Source organism: Mycothermus thermophilus (genome assembly GCF_041956435.1).
Source record: "Mycothermus thermophilus strain CBS 625.91 unplaced genomic scaffold VTJ04scaffold_2, whole genome shotgun sequence".
NCBI classification, from domain to species: Eukaryota; Fungi; Ascomycota; class Sordariomycetes; order Sordariales; family Chaetomiaceae; genus Mycothermus; species Mycothermus thermophilus.
The window spans coordinates 4,644,800-4,663,931 of NW_027191428.1; the positions used below are offsets into that span (position 1 = coordinate 4,644,800).

General features: G+C 56.7%; 6 protein-coding genes across 6 annotated transcripts; 4 read left to right on the forward strand and 2 right to left on the reverse strand.

The window, feature by feature from the left end:
- VTJ04DRAFT_3886 (uncharacterized protein) lies at positions 1-2,229 on the forward strand (the record flags this gene model as incomplete). The annotated part of the gene is made up of 2 exons (XM_069361834.1): positions 1-181; positions 446-2,229. 2 exons carry the CDS (start codon positions 1-3, stop codon positions 2,227-2,229), a joined length of 1,965 nt encoding a protein of 654 aa, XP_069222406.1.
- Positions 2,230-3,143: 914 nt separating this feature from the next.
- On the forward strand, positions 3,144-5,662 carry VTJ04DRAFT_3887 (uncharacterized protein; the record flags this gene model as incomplete). Its single annotated transcript, XM_069361835.1, has 2 exons — positions 3,144-4,865; positions 4,931-5,662. 2 exons carry the CDS (start codon positions 3,144-3,146, stop codon positions 5,660-5,662), a joined length of 2,454 nt encoding a protein of 817 aa, XP_069222407.1.
- A 1,626-nt stretch (positions 5,663-7,288) lies between these two features.
- Positions 7,289-8,185, forward strand: VTJ04DRAFT_3888 (uncharacterized protein; the record flags this gene model as incomplete). The annotated part of the gene is made up of 1 exon (XM_069361836.1): positions 7,289-8,185. The coding sequence occupies one exon, from the start codon at positions 7,289-7,291 to the stop codon at positions 8,183-8,185; it is 897 nt and encodes a 298-aa protein (XP_069222408.1).
- Positions 8,186-10,064: 1,879 nt separating this feature from the next.
- On the forward strand, positions 10,065-13,554 carry VTJ04DRAFT_3889 (uncharacterized protein; the record flags this gene model as incomplete). Its single annotated transcript, XM_069361837.1, has 2 exons — positions 10,065-12,765; positions 12,824-13,554. The coding sequence occupies 2 exons, from the start codon at positions 10,065-10,067 to the stop codon at positions 13,552-13,554; spliced, it is 3,432 nt and encodes a 1,143-aa protein (XP_069222409.1).
- A 722-nt stretch (positions 13,555-14,276) lies between these two features.
- Positions 14,277-17,054, reverse strand: VTJ04DRAFT_3890 (uncharacterized protein; the record flags this gene model as incomplete). The annotated part of the gene is made up of 1 exon (XM_069361839.1): positions 14,277-17,054. The coding sequence occupies one exon, from the start codon at positions 17,052-17,054 to the stop codon at positions 14,277-14,279; it is 2,778 nt and encodes a 925-aa protein (XP_069222410.1).
- Positions 17,055-17,167: 113 nt separating this feature from the next.
- VTJ04DRAFT_3891 (uncharacterized protein) lies at positions 17,168-17,715 on the reverse strand (the record flags this gene model as incomplete). The annotated part of the gene is made up of 3 exons (XM_069361840.1): positions 17,168-17,195; positions 17,366-17,506; positions 17,630-17,715. The coding sequence occupies 3 exons, from the start codon at positions 17,713-17,715 to the stop codon at positions 17,168-17,170; spliced, it is 255 nt and encodes an 84-aa protein (XP_069222411.1).
- Positions 17,716-19,132: the final 1,417 nt, after the last annotated feature.

A 19,132-nucleotide genomic window follows, 5' to 3' on the forward strand; every position in this document is an offset into this window, starting at 1 on the left:
ATGCCCACGACCGCGTCACCCACGGACTCACCTCATTGCCGAACCCGCCTGTCCATCGTCTCGACCGATCGTGATACCCTCGACTTTTCCCCCGCCGACACCGTCCGCCTCACATACCAATCCGATTCGACTCATCCTTCGCTGTCGTGCTGGTGCGGCACACCCAACACAGCGATAGAAAGTCAGTACTTAGACCTGGCCTTGCCTTGCCCTGCTTGCCCCATCATCCATCAAGGTCCTCGTTTGCTATGACACTCTCTTTCCCATTGCCAAGTTGGCGCCATTTTCTCTTCCGGTTTCTTGTCTTTGCTCACCTCACCTGCTTCTTCCGGTCTCTTGGATCCCTCTTCCCACACAAGCCACACCGCTGCAGCTCAGCGTCGTTGCGCCCGTGGCCATGGTTGTCTGGTTGTGTGTTGCTGACTGATTATCTTACCTGTGCCAGAGCTCAGGATAAACCATGTCAGTCCGTTCGACGGGACTGCCCTTATCACATTAAGCTTCCTTTCCGACGAACCTTGTTGGTTCGAGCTTCACGGTCCTGGCGACGGCGGCGACCATTGTCGGGGTACCAGCGAAACATTTTTCGTGCGACCGAGGCAACCCGGCAGCAGCAAGAGTGGCAGTGTCGGTAACCGCTCGAGCAGAGTTTCGACATTACCATCGACAGACGAACTACGCCGCCGGGATCCTCTCATCTCCTCGTCACCGAGGGCGACGAAACACCTGCACGCGCGACAGCAAGGAGGGTCGGCTTCAGACAGTTTCACCATCGGCGCCAAGGTCGCTCTGGGTGTTGGCATTGCACTGTGCTGTATCGCTATCGGGGCGATGGGTTCGTTTTTCTATTTCCGACGACGCCGACGGCGCGAGGATGGGGAGGAGTCGGGCGCCTTGAACCGCGACCACGGCCACGGCTGGCGCGGGAGGAAAGGCCCTGACAAGAAGCGCGCGGGGGGCGCGGCTTCAGAAGCGGGCAACTCTGACGAACCTCTATGTCCCATCCAGCCGGTCTTCGACGGCTTCCCCGGCTCAACAGGCTATGACGACGTCCGCTCGATGCATTCCGGCTCCCATCCGCACTCCACCTACTCCCACTCTCCGACAGTAGCCCACACCCCCAGTACATATGGCAATGGAGGGTTTGGCGGCCCCAGCAGTTTCTGGAGTGAACCCCGCGAAGGACGCAGCATCGAGCGCGAGGAACTCGAATCAGCGCGGCTCAAGACACAAATGTCGGCCACTCCGATCGTGGTATCATACGGTCCCAACCCGGTTACCCCGACGCTCAATCCCCGGCCTGCCGTCGTCCACCCACCTCCAATCGTACCACCCATCGCTCCCGTTCCCACCGTATCTACCCCCGACCCAACGCCATCCATGCCTCTGGGCACCGACTACAGCCTCTACGACCACCCTAACCGCAGCACCAGCAGCGGCATAGACCAACTACCACGCTCATCTCCACCTCGCCCGGCCGCTTCCATCCCTATCGTCTCTTACGGCCCTAACAAAGTCACACCCACTCCCCCCATAAAGACCCCCACCGTTCCGCCCGACGAGTCTATCCTCAAGCGCCGCCTCCAAGAAGCTGCGCAAGCGCAAAGCCAGCCACAAGCCCCCATCACCTCTCACTCCGTGTTCGGACACGAAAGGCAGTTTTCTTGGGAAGCCGACTCGCCGCTTCTCGGAATTCCTGTGGCGCCTGTGGTTCCTGTGGCTCCTTCGCCCGTGAACATGGGCCCTCTTCCGCCGTATGCCACACCGGATGAGTTCGCGGCGATGGAGAAGGGCGCGGTGCGGAAATTGGAGGAGCCAAAGGCCGAGGCGGAGTTGCCTCCGACAAAGGACGGATTTTATCACGAGTACGCTCCAGATGTGGTTGAGTATGAATTGCCCGGCGCGGCGCCAAATAATGAGCCACAGCTGCCTTTTAAGCCGTATCAGGGCTTGATGGGCGGTGCTGTCGGTGAGAGTAGTAGTAGTGATGGTGGGACTGGGCAGGTTGGTCCGAGGGGTAAGAGTCCGTTGGAGGTGGATGAGCAGAAATTCTTGTTGGATGATGAGGAGATGAGGAAGTTGAGGGAAGAGAAGGCGAGGTTGAGGGCACTGATGCAACAGCAGCAAGCACAACAGCAGGCAAACGAGGAGAGGAGGAAAGGGAGGAGGGGCCAGGTAGAGGAGTATGATTTGGGGGACCCAAGCACAGGGTTTGCGAATTCGAGGTGACCCGACGACACATAACGACGGCGGCGCTGAGCCCGACACTCCACGCCCATACGCCCTAACCCAGGCAAACGTGCGACTTCATCGGACTCCATAACCTCCGAGATACGTTGCACCCATACATATATACGGACATACAGCCATAAACATATCTCCATGATACCCCGCATGTAATACCCTCAACTCAACCCACCATAACCATTTGCTATGATTCCCGGCAACCCACGGCTTTGGAAGGATGGGCAGGAATTGGAAGACGGGAACGGGGTACACAGACAGGAACGGCGGACGGAAGAGCATCAATTCTCATGGAGCGGCGTTTCGGGGAACTGATTGACATGTACATTGGGTTTTGGTCTTCGCTGGTGGCATAAAATGTTCCTGACTTATATATCTCATATCCCCTTGGACAGACCGGGAGGCAACGGGAGTTTGAAAGGCAAAGTGATGATGGACTGTAATGAGCAGGCAGCATTCAAAATGGTCTCTTAATGACGGCTGCGGTGACAGTGGCTAGCTGCTAATTGGTACCTGGCTTTCAGGGTCCGGTGATGTTTTGGTGTTGTGTTAACACCGGATGTTCAGGAAGGACAGAATCAGAAGCTCAGCTCCGAAGTTGATGTTTTGGAGGAGGGATCGAGGAACGCCGCAAGCTGCAAAACTGCCCCACTTTTGGCTTGGCCGGCTCCACTCAATCCCTGTCTCTACATTCACCGCCCGGCAGAAAAGTTCCCCGGCCAAAATTTCTGGTTCCTGCTCATGGCAAGTCAATTGCGCTTGAACGCCCCACGATCAAACAGCTCCAGACCAGCAACTTCGCAACATTTTGCGAGTCCGTTCCCTTTCCAACAGCAAACCAATCGCCATTTTAACCGTGCCTTGCGTCTACGCAGGCCGGTCCAAACCACTCTCCCACAATGGCTCCCTCCCACAAGCGCAAATCCCTCCCTATCGACGACGACGACTTCATCCACACCATCTCGGACAACGACGACGTCCCTGCCGAAGAGGAGGTCACCTTTGAGGCCCCGCCCTCCAAGAAAGCCAAGACCTCTTCCTCCGCCCAGAAACAGAGCAAAAAGGCAAGCAAGGACAAGAAGAATCAGAAGAACAAGCAAAAAGACCGACAAGATGAAGGCGAGGACGAGGTAGAAGAGCCCTCGGGCATCTGGGGTGCGCCAGACGAAGATGACGGCGCGATGGCCTCAGACTTTGAGTTTGGCGGCGATAATGATGGCGCAGTGCTCGACGATGGGGAATTTGAAGGGTGGGGGTTTGAGGGCGCAAAGAAGGCTTTGGGAAGCGGAAGCGCCGAGGCTCCAGGGACGAAGACGGGCGTGGACCTGGATGAGATTATCCGTCGCCGAAGAGAAAAAAAGGAGGGGAAAGCAGAGAAGGATAAAGAGGAGTCGGAAGAGGAGGATGAGGACGACGTGGATGTGGAGGGTATGGTGGATTTGGATGACGAGGTGTTGGCGGAGGATGGGTTTGGTATGGGTGTCGGGTCGGATGTCGAAGAGGAAGAAGATGGCGAGGGCAAGAAGGACCAAGAAGAGGACGAAGATGAAGATATGCCGGACGCCGAGAAGCATGACGACGACGACGACGACGACGACGACGACGACCAGGACGCAGCGTCGGATGCCGATTCAGTCGCCACACCTAATCCTCATCCCGACGACGAACGGGAAGAGTCCGAATCTGACGACGATGGAGAGGATTCCGAGGAAGAGGCCAAGCGCAAGGAATTCTTTGCGGCACCCGAGGAGGTCGACAAGTCCGACGTATCATCCTTCCAGAGCATGTCTCTGTCACGCCCTATCCTCCGCGGTCTCGCTTCAGTAGGCTTTACCAAGCCGACACCGATTCAGGCCAAGACCATCCCTATCGCTCTCATGGGCAAGGACGTGGTGGGCGGCGCCGTCACAGGTTCCGGCAAGACTGCCGCCTTCGTCGTGCCCATCCTCGAGCGCTTGCTGTACCGGCCCAAGAAGGTGCCAACCACGCGTGTGGTGATTCTGACGCCGACTCGTGAGCTGGCCATGCAATGCCATGCGGTAGCAACCAAGCTAGCCAGCCACACCGACATCAAGTTCTGCCTCGCCGTGGGCGGTTTGAGTCTCAAGGTGCAGGAGGCCGAGCTGCGGCTGCGGCCTGACGTGGTGATTGCGACTCCCGGTCGCTTCATTGACCACATGCGCAACTCGGCCAGTTTCGCCGTCGACACGGTTGAGATTTTGGTGCTCGACGAAGCCGACCGGATGCTTGAGGACGGTTTCGCAGACGAGCTCAACGAGATCCTGACCACGATGCCTAAGTCGCGCCAGACCATGCTCTTCTCGGCTACCATGACCTCCACCGTCGACCGCCTTATTCGTGTGGGCTTGAACAAGCCTGTTCGTATCATGGTCGACTCGCAGAAGAAGACGGCGGGAACTCTGACGCAGGAGTTCGTCCGCCTGCGCCCGGGACGGGAGGAGAAGCGCATGGGGTACCTGGTGCAGATCTGCAAGACTCTCTACACGGAGCGCGTCATTATCTTCTTCCGCCAAAAGAAGATTGCCCACCGAGCGCGCATCATCTTTGGCTTGCTGGGGCTGTCGTGCGCCGAGCTTCACGGAAGCATGAATCAAGCACAGGTATGAACTGATTTCCCACCATACGAAAGCTAATCGGACAAACAAACTAACATGGATTCTTACAGCGCATTGCCAGCGTGGAAGCCTTCCGCGACGGCAAAGTCAACTTCCTTCTCGCTACAGACCTCGCCTCGCGTGGTTTGGATATCAAAGGCGTCGACACTGTCATCAACTATGAAGCTCCCCAGTCGGTCGAGATCTACGTGCATCGCGTCGGTCGTACCGCCCGTGCCGGACGCAGTGGCGTGGCTCTCACTCTCGCCGCCGAGCCAGACCGCAAGGTGGTCAAAGCAGTTGTCAAGGCGGGCAAGGCTCAAGGGGCCAAGATTGTCAGCCGGTCTGTGGACGCAGCCGAGGCGGACAAGTGGCAGGAGCAGATTGACGGCATGGAGGAGGAGATCGAGGAGATCCTGCGAGAAGAAAAGGAGGAGAAGCAGCTCGCGCAGATGGAGATGCAGGTCAAGAAGGGGGAGAACCTGATCAAGTACGAGGACGAGATCAAGGCGCGGCCCAAGCGGACTTGGTTCGAGTCGGAGAAGGAGAAGAAGGCGGCCAAGGAGGCGGGAAGAGCCGAGTTGAATGGCCTGCGCGAGGCGCTCAAGAAGAAGAGTCAGGGCAAGTTGAGCAATAAGGACAAGAAGAGGTTGGATGCGAAGGCGGAGAGGACGGGCGCAGGAGGGCCGGGCAAGTCGTGGAAGAAGGGCCGGGCAGAAAGGGATGGGAAGGGGGCGGTGTTGAATCTGAAGAAGATTAAGAAGCCGAAGAAGAAGGGGGTTGGGAGGAAGGGGAGGAGGTAGAAGTAGTTAGAGGGTGATTTCAGGATGGAGTTTAATATATCAAGTACCTAACAGGCTTGATGGTTCCATGGAAACAATCCAACTCGACGGGAGGACCGAATAGGTGGTGTTCTCACTGTCCTGCCTAGAGAATACAGTCGTGTTGGTACTGAAAACCGAGTTAACCGGCTCCCGCAAGCACTCAGGTTGCTTGGGTGAGATGGCTGCAACGTTGGGTTGGACCCCGTATGAGGCTGTGAACACCTCGGCGTCTTAGGCAGACTGGTAGTTGCCTTCTCTTGATGTCATCGGAGGTGTCGGATCCGGTCTTGAATCAATCAGAGGGGTCAGCCACCTCAGCTATACCAGTACGTATCTGTCTTGCCCCAGACAGTCGTCTGAGTGTTGCGATTGTACAAAGTCTTCCAGGCTTGTTCGTCTTGATGAACCAGGCCCGAGCCCATATCCACCATCCTCTACATAGATCGTCGGCCCTTTGCAATCGAGGTGACTGAACCTGGATACTTGGTTAGTGGCGAGGAAGCTGAAGCATAGCTGAGTGTACGCAATAAGCGCTTGAGAACCATATCCGCCGATATTGTGGCTTCTATTCGTCTGCTGACGCTCGGGGACGTAGACCACAACCTATAACGGACTTTCTCAAGTCCTCTAACACCCAATACCTCCGGCGACAAGATCATATCGGTCAGAGAAAAATGAGCCCAATGTCATATTGCAACCGATGCCTTCAACTCTTCTCCCCCGAAGGGATTACTGAGGCTTGCAGCGAGAAAGGATTCGTCCATTCGCGAGTGTCTGGCTACTTCGTCCTGAAGTACAGAGAAGAATGTTCTCTATGTTGGTTCATCAACGAGGAGGTCTACAGAAAGCTTCGACCCATGGCGCTCAGCGGCTTCTTGAGCCCGTCTGAGGACGAGCATCTTCGTGTCTGGGCATATCCGGCGGATCCATCAGTGAGAGAGAGAGCTGTTGCCTCGAACATGGCCTACAAGCTCGAGTTCCGTATGACAACGCATCAAAAGAGGTACGCAACTTATGGCACGGGGTTATTAGAGGACTGGAAGACATGCGCCTTTGTCCCTGTGACTGGAGAAGGTCTGGACCACCAGCGACTGAAGAACATGCCGACACGGCATACCTTCTTGTTTCCTAGGTATCTATATCCTGACACACACCGCAGGGAGCCCGGCAGCCGACTTCTTTCCCCGTCGACCCTTTAAGCCTACCGGCTCATCCGCGTCCCTTGAGCAAGCAAAGCATTGGCTCAACACCTGCCTGACAAGGCATGAAGAATGCCGGTCTCAGCTCAGCCCTTTGCTTCCTCCCCGTGTCATCGATGTCTCTGGCCCCAACCCAGATATTGTTCACCTTCGCTGCTCTCCATCATCATCTGAACACGGTCAATACGCGTGCTTGAGCTACTGCTGGGGTGGTCCTCAGAAAATCACTCTCACGCAAGCCTCTCTCAAGAGCTTCTTAGAAGAGGGCATCCCGGTGCAGGAACTAGGCTAAACCATCCAGGATGCGATCCACGTAGCCCGGCAACTGGAGCTGCGGTATCTCTGGGTGGACGCACTCTGCGTTGTACAGGATGATGACCACGACAAGACCACCCAGCTACCCAAAATGAGCGACATCTACGGCCAGGCGGCAGTCACATTTGCTGCGGGCGATTCCGGGGCAAACGCACAGGGCTTGCTTACTCGCCATAACGGGCCCCCCGCAGACTTCGAAGTGCCCTTCTCAACCGGAGGCACCGTGCTGCTCTACGAGGCTAGATATTCTACTTATAATCGTTCCTGGATCGATTCTGTCCTCAACACACGTGCTTGGACCATTCAGGAGATGCTTCTCTCGCCCAGGGTTCTCTTCTACACGGCACACGACGTATACTGGCTGTGCAAGCGAGTTGAGAACCGTATCATGGGGTTCCATTTCTATCCTGAGGATGAGGATTACAAGTTGGAGATGAACATCAGTGGGCGAGAGATCTGCCATTCTGTGTACACCTACTTCATGGATCATTCGATCCGAGCAATCTGGCACGACATACTGAGCTGTGTTGATGAGGACGACTCCCGACGGTACTTTACACGCGGACAATACTGGGCGAAGCTGCTCCAGCAGTACTTTAAGCACGACTTAACATTCCAAAGCGATCGGCTACAGGCCTTAGAGGGGCTCGCTGCGGCCGCGGGGAGTATCACGGGGGATCGCTATGTGTTTGGCCATTGGGAGCGAGATTTGCCTTGGTCGCTGCAGTGGTATTCCGAGCAGTCGGGCTGGTCAGATATTGGGGCACCTTCGTGGAGCTGGGCGTCGGCGAGCGGCCCTGTAATGCTCTTTCGAGAGTTCCCCGGACCAGCAGCTGCCGAGCTGAAGAATATTTCGCAGACAGGGGAGGTGCTGGAATTGGAGAGCCTGGTGGTGCCTATAGTCGAACTTTATGCCTTCATTCAAGAGATGAAGCCCCCCCCGGAGATCGAGACACGTAAAGAGGCATCTTTCAACCCCAAACGATGACCGTGAGGCACTCGTAGGGGAACAGAGAGAGTGGTTCGCCTTTCTCGTGATGGAACTCGGGGCACTCAGGAACATTGAGCAACGGCCGGGGAAAGCAGAGGCAATATTCTTGGAGCTGGAGTTCAGGGGATGGGGCTGCGAGAGCGAGTCGGCGGGTTGGGACCAAAATGTGCAACGGTTTAGAAGGAAGGGAATTGTCCTGTTCCGTTGGGAGTACGTGGAGGATGGTCGGCAGCGGATGTTGGGGATGCTCAAGAAAACGAGGATGTACTTGGAGTGAGGAGTGTCAGGGTTTTGTTGGCAACCACCTACACCCACGCAAAGCTGCAGGCCAGTCACGGGCACATCAGCACTAGACAGAAAACGACGATATCGCCGTGGCGGTCAAGACAACACCTGGGTTCGACAAAACCCCAACTTGATCGAACGAGAAGTTTGTGATCAGCAACTTTGTGCACTTTATCGGCGACCCAAACGACTGTCACCGGCGCGGCTGCAGCGATGCTTGCTAGCCTGCTATAAGCACAGAGCATCCTACTACTGCGGAGTACACACGTACCTCAGGCACACGAGGTATGTATGTATGTATGTACAGTACGTACGTCACACAGCAGGAATCAGGTGGTGGGGGACACTTAGCGCCGGCGGTTAATGCTGCCGTGGGCAGTGGTTTACATACCCGCGCTGCATGCGCTTCTCTGCAGGTGGTAGTTAGCGTGCCTGGATGGCGTATCACGGCCCAGAGCAGCACATCATACCTACGGGCTGCATATGTTCGTGTCCAAGTGAGGTGTGGCTGGTGCTATTTCCTCACAGGCGCTGGTGGCTGTCGAGCGAGGTGAGGAATGAAGTGCGCCGCTGCGGTGGAGGGGAGGAGGGTTTCCGTTCCTTGGGACTGTTAGGGCTGAGGTAAGCACTCAAGTCACGTCTACTTATCGATTTTGTGCAGGCAGGCAGGTGGTGGTATAAGTCGAGCCAGCAACACAGCATAGGTTTGTACATACATACAGTGAGACCTGGAAATTGAGGGTCAAGGCCAGAATATAATGCACCGAGCCCAGGTACGAGATTCGGGAACCTCAACAAGCCTTTTCCCGCCCAAAGAGAAGTTTGGCTGGCTCAGACTTGCTTGGTCATGCTTGCCCATGTCGTTGATGGGTGTCACCTCGGAAGCGACGTTGAACCGACTGCTGTGCCGCACTCGTACGGCAGCCTAGCGTACTTTGTAGAGCGCAGTTTCTGCTCGGAGCCGCACCCACCACAACGGGAGGGAAATCCGAGGATGAGGGGGGGAAAAGGCAGGCGCGGGCAAGCGCGAAAATCCTGGAAAGAAAGCATGGATGGCTGCAGTAAGAACGCATCTTTTCCTCTTTCCCCTTTTCTGCACCAACATGCAGAGACTTGCAGATGTCGTGTCTTGTTCTGGCTTGTCTTGCGTATCATCCCGTCGCTTATCCGGCCGATGGTGAAGCAGGCGGCAGGTTTTGTTGCCGATCCCCGTCTGCTGCCCGTCCCGGAGTAGATGCGCATCTTCTTTGTCCCCTCCAGTCCTCAGTTCCCTGCTCTTCGATCAAACGCCAGACTTTGTGTGTGCATTTGACACATGGACAGTTGTATAGTCGTTGGACACTTTCATCAATCTTCTGGACTCTCAAGTCCAGCTTGCGCACCGAGTCACTCACTCCTACGTCAGCACTCATGACTTGACACTCCCCGCACCAACAAACCATGACGGCAACCCATAGCCCCGCTGTATTTCGGTCGCATTCACATTCATAGCCGCCGTCGCCTCCCTCCGGCTGCTCTCTTGCGCTCAAGGCCCTCCATCACCTTCTTCCTCTTCAGGTCTGCCGTCCATGGCTCCGTTTGAGCCCCGACCATGGACTTCCTCCCCCATCCCGTCTCTGGCGTGGAGGCTCTCGATATCCCATTCGTGGCCGACACCCCCTTCGTCTTTGGCACTGATTTCTGGGACTTCCCCAAGCTGCACGGCTTCGGCCATCAGTGGGCCAGCCTTCCCGCCCCGCGCCTTGCCTCACTCGCCCAATCCTGGCTCTACTTCGGCGCCATCTCCGAATTCCTCGGCTGCCCCATCGATTATCGCGATTTCCAGGCAGGGAAGAATGTCACGGCCAAACCTCTGCTGCCGCTTCTCGACAACTGGCTTGCCTCCCTAGGCCTTGCGTCGCCTTCATCCGACATACAGGATGCTCGGGCGAAGGATGAGGACCTCCGGCGTTTGCTCCACGAGCACTACCGCTTTCTCGACGCCGTTATCCAACTCGCTGCCGACTTTGAAGCTGTCTCGCAAAGTCATGTCAAGCCCATCCCTACGATTATTCTCTCCATCAAGGTGTTATGCGTGACCCTCAGGGCTCTCGTGTGGAATTTGGCTCATGGAGACGTCGACGAGTCCATCCGGCCCTGGCCATCTCCTGCGGCCCGTTTGCGCCGCGAGGTCGTTCCGGCCCGAGACCACCATGGCCGCCTGGCCCTCTCACCCAGCGGACAGTCGATGCTTGACGTCTTGAAACTGCGTGGCTGGTGTCCCTTCTACGCTCGCAAAGTGCTTACATCATACAACTACGCCCTCGCCTACTACTTCACCCGTCTCTTCCGCACCTACTGGCGCAGCGGAGCGCATCGCCGCTGTTCCGAGTACGAATGTGTCGCCGCCAATGCTGACATCTTCAGCTATGTTCCGAGGCACACCCGTCGTGGGTGCCTGTGTCAACCTAAGGCTGCCCCCATGGACCAGATTCGAGCTATCATTGAGGATGGCGGTGTCCCCCTAATCCGGCTCCGCAGCTCCTCCAGGACCGGTGTGCGAATCGAGGTCGTGAGGATGACGGCTCGTACCCGTTTTGTCGTCATCTCCCATGTTTGGGCTGCCGGCATCGGAAACGCGCACACTAACGCCTTGCCCGAATGTCAGCTCCGGCGCCTTCATGCTCACCTGTCTGAGCTCAAACCCCTCAAGAGGGTCGGCGACGAGGATGACCTCAACATTTTGAGCTCATTAGACACCAGCTTTCAGCCCGCTGCCTCTCGTCGTCCAAAATTTCTCTGGATCGATGCTTTGTGCATGCCTCCCGTGGGATCCTCGGCCTTTCTCCGGTTGCGCGCTATCAACAAGCTGCCCGCCGTCTATCAAGCCGCTGATCGCATCTTGGTCCTGGACGCGACCCTGGAAAAGGTTTCGGTCGCAGAATCTGACAGCCTGGAGCAATTTGCAAGATTCACAGTCAGCCCCTGGATGGGAAGGTGTTGGACTTTCCAGGAGGCTGCGTTGGCCTCGGCCTGCGAGGTGCAATGTGCTGACGGAAGTTTCAACGCCTTCTCGCCCCAACCCAAGCAAAAGTTGGTTTCCGCCGCCGCTACCACCAAGAAGCATCGCATTGCCTGGATAGAAGCCCTGACTCGACCATCCTACTGGATCCGCAACATGTTGTTTGCGAAGACACCCAGCAGCGAGTCGAAGCACACGCTCTTGCACGCGAACTCTGCCATGGGTACTGGTATCGATGCTCTGATCGCCACTAGCCTAACGCGATCGCTCCGTGAAGAGTTTCGATCAGCCTTTTCCAACGGCGTCAAGCCGAGCAAGACCGCCTTCGGAAACGGTACCATGGCACCCGACTTTTGCACGTTGTTCGTGCAAGTGTGGAACGAGTTAAGCAAACGACAAACTACGGTCCCTGGCGACATGCATCTCATCATGGCAAATCTGCTGGGCTTCAACACGGAGCCCCTGATGCGCCTGACAAAGTCGGCTGACCGCATGTCGTGCATTTTGCGAAGCATGGACGGCATCCCAGTCTCCCTTCTCTTCAACCTCGACGGGCCTCGCCACAACCCAACCGGGAACCATCGGGATCGCTGGCTACCCCTTTACCCTTCCAGACAGATTTTGTCTTTCGGCTCCGCATACACCAATCTTCGTATCGTCGGTGACGACTTATACCTCCCGAACAACACAGTTAGCCGCCAAAAGGTCGCTGTGTTTGTCTGCACCGGCGAGGTTGATCCCTTTTCAAGCTGCAACTTCACGATCCAGGATGAAATGACGGGCGAGCAGTATTCCATCAAGGTCCACCGAAAAGAAGGCGAGCTTGACGAGTTTGCGACTCCCGACATTGGCCCGTATGTCATTGCCATCCAGCTAGATAATGAACTGGATGCCAAACCTCCAGGTCATATTGACGGCCTCGACGCGGCACCAAGAACCTTTGCTGGAGCCCTGTTCCGCATTCGGAGGGTCGTGACCAATGTCAGGAAACTCTACTATCACAATCTCGCAGCCGATTATGATACTTCGTTCGAACTCATCGAAGACGAAGGGTACGGAGGCAAAGAGCTTGAAGTCTTTGAGGCAGCCCTCAAACAAACCGGCAAAGAGATCGACGTTGCTTCGGCTTTTGCTGAACATGACCGTGGTATCCTGCGTACCATCTACGACTGCCCCTTGACCGTTTCGTATCCGGCACCGCCCCGTGACCCCGTCTCCTCTCCGGCCAAAGGCGGTCCTATTCTCATGGCCCAGACACTTCCCGAGATGTGGCAAGTGGTAATTGAGCGAGGTCCGTGATATCCTTTTGCTGTCTCCTTGACGAAACTCTACTAACGAATAGTCAACAGAGCCGGCGACTTTCTCTTACCCACTACCCACCCGGCCGTCCTTCGTCGAGGCCGTCACCCCCGTTTCAGCCTATTTGGCAGTGACAGCCCTTGATGGTCTCGTGGCTTCAGGCAGCGTCGGCCTTGTCATCGCCATCTGCGCCACCATGTTCTACCGCCTCGCCTTCCTAGCCAAGGTGGCCATCCTCGCCAAGCTCGGACTGCACTCGCTCTTTCTGATGCAAATGTTTCTCTTCCCCGGCGTCGAGATCCGTCTCGTCTGGGATGCCATGCATCTTGCCTTGGTTGCAGTGTATACCTTCTCCAGGGTGACCTCGCCGGGACAGACATCCGCCGGGTCAACCGCACCCGCAGGGCTGGATGTGCTCGACTGGTCGTTTATCGTCTGGTCCATCCTCGGCCACCTCCTCGACTTTGTCGGACGCCTGGTCATTCAGTGGTTCGTCGTGCCGGCGAGGTTTGACGAGTACCTTGCCTCGTTTGACGGGGAGGCGTTCAAGGAAGACAAGGCGCGGTCCGGGAGAAGAAGAAGGAGATGGTACCACCGTGTTGGGGACGGGTTGCGGTTCAGGATACCGCGGTTTGGGTGGCGGCGGAGACAACGGTATTACGAGATGCCGCAGGATCAACAACTACCTTTGCACGAGACGAGGAAGGGGATCATGATGGAGAGGAGTAATAGGACGACAGGGCATTCGCTTTTGGGGGATATGGATGGGGCTCAGGTTTAGTTGGTCATGATGATTATTGGCCTAGGATTTGGTTGTGATGGCGTTTGAACTGGCTACGTCGGACGGTCAGGATTTAGGGGGCTGCATCACGTATTGTCATCTTGGGAAGTATAATGGTGCTTGACTTGTACATTGTAGATGCCATGGCAAAGATACCATTTTGTTGCTTGTCTCTCTTGTACTACTGCATGTCATTCGTTGGATTGGTGTCTCTTTTTGCGTGATTCACTCATCACTTATGCGATGTGGGTTCAAGAAGAGGAAGAGAAGAAGGTCAGGGGTATTCTCATTGATTGATTCATCTATGGGGACCTGGGTATTCGGGAAGAGGGGGTATGTGCAACTACAACTACAAAGCATGGACGGGGAAAAAAGAGGAATACTAAAAAGATATGACATGAGAAGATGGGCAGGTAGACAAAAACATGACACAGAATATCTCCCTCCCATGCGTGGACGAACATTGACATGACATGGTTTGTTGACATGACTCGGACATGGATTAGTACCCTCTTTCTCCTTCCATCATCCCTCACACATTGATTGGGCCATCATTCCCATCCGTTAATCCATCCAATTCGTCATGAGTAGATTTAATATGCCTCGTCTGCGGCCATCATCATTACCGATCGTTATATCCAGGGAAGGCCAGGTAAGAGAGCAATATACGGTGACAAGAGACTTTGCGAACGGTCTCATCCACACCGCCAACCTCAAGTGACTCAGTGTGTCCAACCCAGCGTGTCGAGCAGCGTCTTCGACTCGAGCCCACTAAAGCCCGCGACGCCGAGCGCCCGAACCTGGCTGCTGCCCCTGAGCTGCACCAGACCGCCGGCAATCTTCCAAGCCTCCTCCTCATTGATGACGAACAAGAACCGCTTACCCTCCTGGTCGCGGATTGTCGCCCGCAGGAGGTGCAAGCCCTTCCACTTCTCCCCGCCCTCGGCGGACGCGCCCTTGCCCTGGCGACAGTTGCCGTCGCAAGTGCGGCCGAACTCGTCGATGTAGGCCACGGCCTCCTCGCCGAGCATGGTCTTGGTGGCACCGCGCTCGGCGGCGCGGCGGACGCTCTGCGGCATCGTCTTGAAGAAGGGGTGGTTGACAGGGACGGTACCGGGGGTGTTGGCAGCTTGGGCGATGGTGGCGTGGACAGGGCACCAGATCTCGATGAGCTTGAGCGTCCAGGCCTTAATATCCCACTCGCGCTGGGCGACGCCGCGGACATCGTCGTCGACAAACAGTCCGGCGGAAGTGATGCGCAGGATGAGACCGTCGGTGACGGGGCCGACACCCGAGACAAGCTGCGAGGCCGGGGTCTTGGAGAATTGATTGAGGTAGCCATAGACGGCTTTGATGACAATCTTTTGCGGATCGTTGGTCGTGTAAGGTCCGCGGGTCGAAGGCGGGGGGGTTGTGCGTGCAGTAGACGCAGACGGGGCGTATGAGGACTCGGAGAAGTCGGAGACGGAATTTTTGCGAGGCTTCGGGGTCTTGGGCTTGTCGTACGGGCGGAAAGAATACTCGTCGGCGGTGCCCATGGGGGTGCTTTTGGGTGTTGATGGCTGTGGAGGCTTTTGCGGCGAGGGGGGCGGGTTGGGTTTTGTCGGCGACGGCGGCGGCTGAGGGGTGCTCGGTTTTGTCGTAGGAGGCGGTGTCGAAGCGGCGTGCGATGGAGCGACGCTTGGTGGCTTTCCGTTGGGCCACATACTCGTCTTCTCGCCAACTGAGGAGTAGGCGTAGGTTGCGGGCTTGCGCTCCAGCCTCTCCTTCTCCGCTTCCATTGCCTTCTCCAACTCCCTCTGCCTTTCCAGTTCGCGTTGCTTTTCCAATTCCCGTTGCCGCTCCAACTCCCTTTGCCTTTCCAGCTCTCGTTGCCTTTCCAGTTCTCGTTGTCGCTCCAACTCTCGTTGCCTCTCCAGTTCTCGCTGCCTCTCCAACTCTCGCTGCCGCTCCAGCTCGCGTTGTCTCTCCCTCTCCAGTTCTCGGAGCTTCTCCAATTCTCGGAGTCTTTCCAATTCTCGTTGACGCTCCAATTCCTTCTGCCTCTCCAACTCTCGTTGCCTCTCTAACTCCTTTTGGCGCTCCAACTCCCGCTGTCTTTCTCTCTCGAGCTCCAATTCCCGCTCTTTCTGCCTTTCCCGCTCTTCCTTCTCGCGGCGAAGCCTCTCGAGGCGTTCCTCGCGCTCCTTGCGCTCGCGTTCCCGCGCAGCTTGGCGTTCCCGCTCCTGACGGGCACGCTCCTCTTCCTTCTTGCGGGCCTCCTCTCGTAACCTTTCCTCCCGCTCACGAGCCTCCCGCTCGCGGGCTTCTCGCTCTCGAGCCTCCCTCTCGACCTTCTCACGCAGCTCCTTCTCGATCTTTTCTCGCACCTCGCGCTCGAGGCGTTCACGCTCCTTTGCCTCCTGCTCTTGACGGAGCTTCTCCTTGAGCTCTCGCTCGCGGGCCTCCCTCTCTCGCCTCTCACGCTCCTTGGCCTCCCTCTCACGCAACTCGCGCAACCTACGGGCCGTCTCCTCCTTCTTCTTGGCTTCCGCTTCCCTAGCCTTGCGCTCCTCTTCTCGACGCCGCATCTCCTCCCTGGCCTTCTCCCAGGCGCCCTTAGGCGCCTCCGGCTTGGTCGTTGGTTGCGGAGGCGGCTGTGGCGGCGGTGGTTGTTCTTTGGGTTCAGGCGGTGGAGGAGCCTTTGGCTCTGGTTTTGGGGCCGGCTTTGGTTCTTCTTTGGGAGGTTCCGGCTTTGGCTCCTGCTTTGGCTCCTGCTTTGGCTCCCGCTTTGGTTCCCGCTTTGGTTCCCGTTTCGGTTCCCGTTTCCGTTCCTGTTTCGGTTCCTGTTTCGGCTGAGGCTTAGGCTCAGGGTTTGGCTGAGGTTGAGGCTCCGGTTGGGGCTGGGCTTGGGGTTGGGGCTGGGGTTCAGGCTGCGGTGGCTGCTGCCGGGTTTGCTCACTCCATGATTGATATTGGGCACCAGCATCGTCGGACTCCCCATACTGAGGCGGCGGCGGCGGCGGAGGGGGCGGCGGAGGCGGGGGAGGGGGAGGGGGTGGAGGCGCTTGATTCGGAGGCGGGCCGTTCGGCGGCGGTGGGTAGTACCACGAAGATGCGCCTCCCCAGCCTCCCGGCTTGTGAGAGCCCCCATCCCTACCGTGCTTTCCCGACGAGGGTTCGTTCTGGTGGCGGCCGAGGAGGAAAGCAGTCAGGCCAACGCAGCCGACCATGGTCATCCAGAGAAAAGACCACATTCCCTCGGGAGTGGTGAACATGTTTACAGCGAAGGGGCCAAGGAGATTGGACATCATGACGACGGCCAAGGTGCTGACGACGCCGGCGATGAAGCTATTCCATTGGGGCTTGAGCGAAGGAAGATAGAGGAAGCCGGCGCCGGCAGAGTGCTCGGGAATGATGAAGATGTCGTATTTGCCAGGCGGGAGGCCATGGCCGCCAGCGGTTGTCCTGGGGTTCTCGCCATGGGGAGGCGGAGGCGGAGGCGGCGGTGCCTGGCTCATGTTGTCAGAGGGGCCTGCCGGCCCAGAGGCAGGTCGGCCTGGTTATGCGTGGGAGTCGTGGCGATGAATGAGGATCTCGATGGGCAAGACGACAGACGGGGATGTAGGTTGTCTCAAGGCCGCATCATAAAGTCATGGCAACTGAGAAATAAAGGGGTTGCTTGTCAGTTCCAGGTCGCGAACGACGGAGTGAGAGTGGCACGAGGCAAGGCTCCGTCGCGGCACTGCGCAACCGAGACTTACTCGCTACCTATGAAAAAGGAAGAGAAAGGGAAATGAGAAACCTAGAAGCTAGGACAAGGTGTTCTTACACAGAATTGCGCAGTGTCGCCGGTTTGGTGGCACAAAGAATGGGCGGCGCTGCGATCCGATGTTGTCCTTCCCACCCCCGCAATTGGTTGTGCGATGCGCCGACGACAATGTGACGAGTGCGGGCGGTGACGGCGAGGGAACTGGTTGATTTTCTGAGTTGGATACCTCAGAAAATGAATCGCCGAGATGAGACGGCACAAAACCGACGACGATGAGCAAGCACGAGGGGGGAAAATTCACGACAATGCTCTTTCTCTGGCCACAGTTGCAAGATTTCGACGGCACACGTCAGGGAAGGTGCAGAGTGTTGCGGAAAATCTTGGGCGGTTGCAAGGGGGCAGTTTCCCATTCTAAGGTTCTGTTTACTTTTGGCGACTTCTGGGCATCTGCCCATTGGCAGCAGCGGCGGCAGAATGGTGTGACGCACGGGCCATCTGCAGCCCAACAGCAGCCCCAATCAAGGAGCCGAAGCTGAAGAACCACGCCGCATTCGCCTCTTTTGACACCTCTTGGACCGCGTCCCGGCTCGCGGGCCTTCCCGTTCGTCACCATCCATTCAAACCATCACACTGGTGCACAAGATGGTTTGACGTCTTTCATAGGTATCGAGTTATATCATCCATCATCCGTTCATCTGTTAGAGACTCGGAAAGAACAGATAGGGCGGCATCCTCTCAACACCAAGAAGAGGGGTTCCCAGTCATGCTCAGCCTGAGGAGAACACCTCTGGCCACGTTGACGGCATTCAACATTCCGCTGCCACAGTGACAGGACAGCCCACATCCCCTCTCTGCCTTGCTCGCCACATCTGACGTCGCAGCACACGGTGTTCCTGACCAAACGGCAAATGAAGAGGGCCTTTGAGGGAAGCAGTTGACCAACCTCCTCCAAAGTGAATCGAGGGGCTGGGGATGCAACCCTGGTTGCCGGTGATCATTGGCTGTGACGACCTCTTTCACAGCAAATCACGTGTGGTTGAGCCAATCCGGGGCTTTGGGTGAATGTGGGGGGTCCCTGTCTAACCCAACTAGGAAATCGGCAACCCAGCCTCCTCGTGGACTTTGCTGCTGTTCCTGGTTCCTCGAAATCTTGGTTCCTGGACTTTGAGCTCGACGACGTTGAGCCATCAAGAACATCAATCAAGAGTGTGCAAGGACAACAAATCTCATAAGGAAGATCAATTGGCCTCTGAGTTACGGATTATCATCGGGCATCAACACTGAAACCCATCCACCAAGCCTTGTCGGTTGTCGGCGGGGATGTGCATGTTTACTTCCTGTGGGGACTTCCTGGTTGCTGGGCAACATTTGACTTTCTCCCACACTGTTGTGGCGATGGCCCTGACCGCCAGCTCTCGTCGCCTATGAGAAATCAATTTGTGTGGGGTGGCAAGAATGCGAATGTCACCTCTTTGATCATCTCATGGATGGGGGGGAGGGGGGCGAGCATGTTTTCGGATCATGAGAATTGGACAAAAAATGGCGCCGAGGCCGGGACAGCTGGTTCAGACTAAGGAGTACAACTCCTGATGTCCCAAGCACCACAAGAACGGCAACTTTATGGCCAGAAGCCCGTTCCCAAGTCTTCTCTCACGAGTCATGGGCGTCAATGGCTGTTCTTTAAGATCTGAGTCTTGGGCTTTGCGACACCTTTTTCACTTGTATTCAGCGGCCAACCCGAAGACAACCTCGGACGAGTTGAATATCGGAGATGGATGATATGCTCAGAGATTGCGTCGACTCCGTAAAATAAGATTATCCCAATTA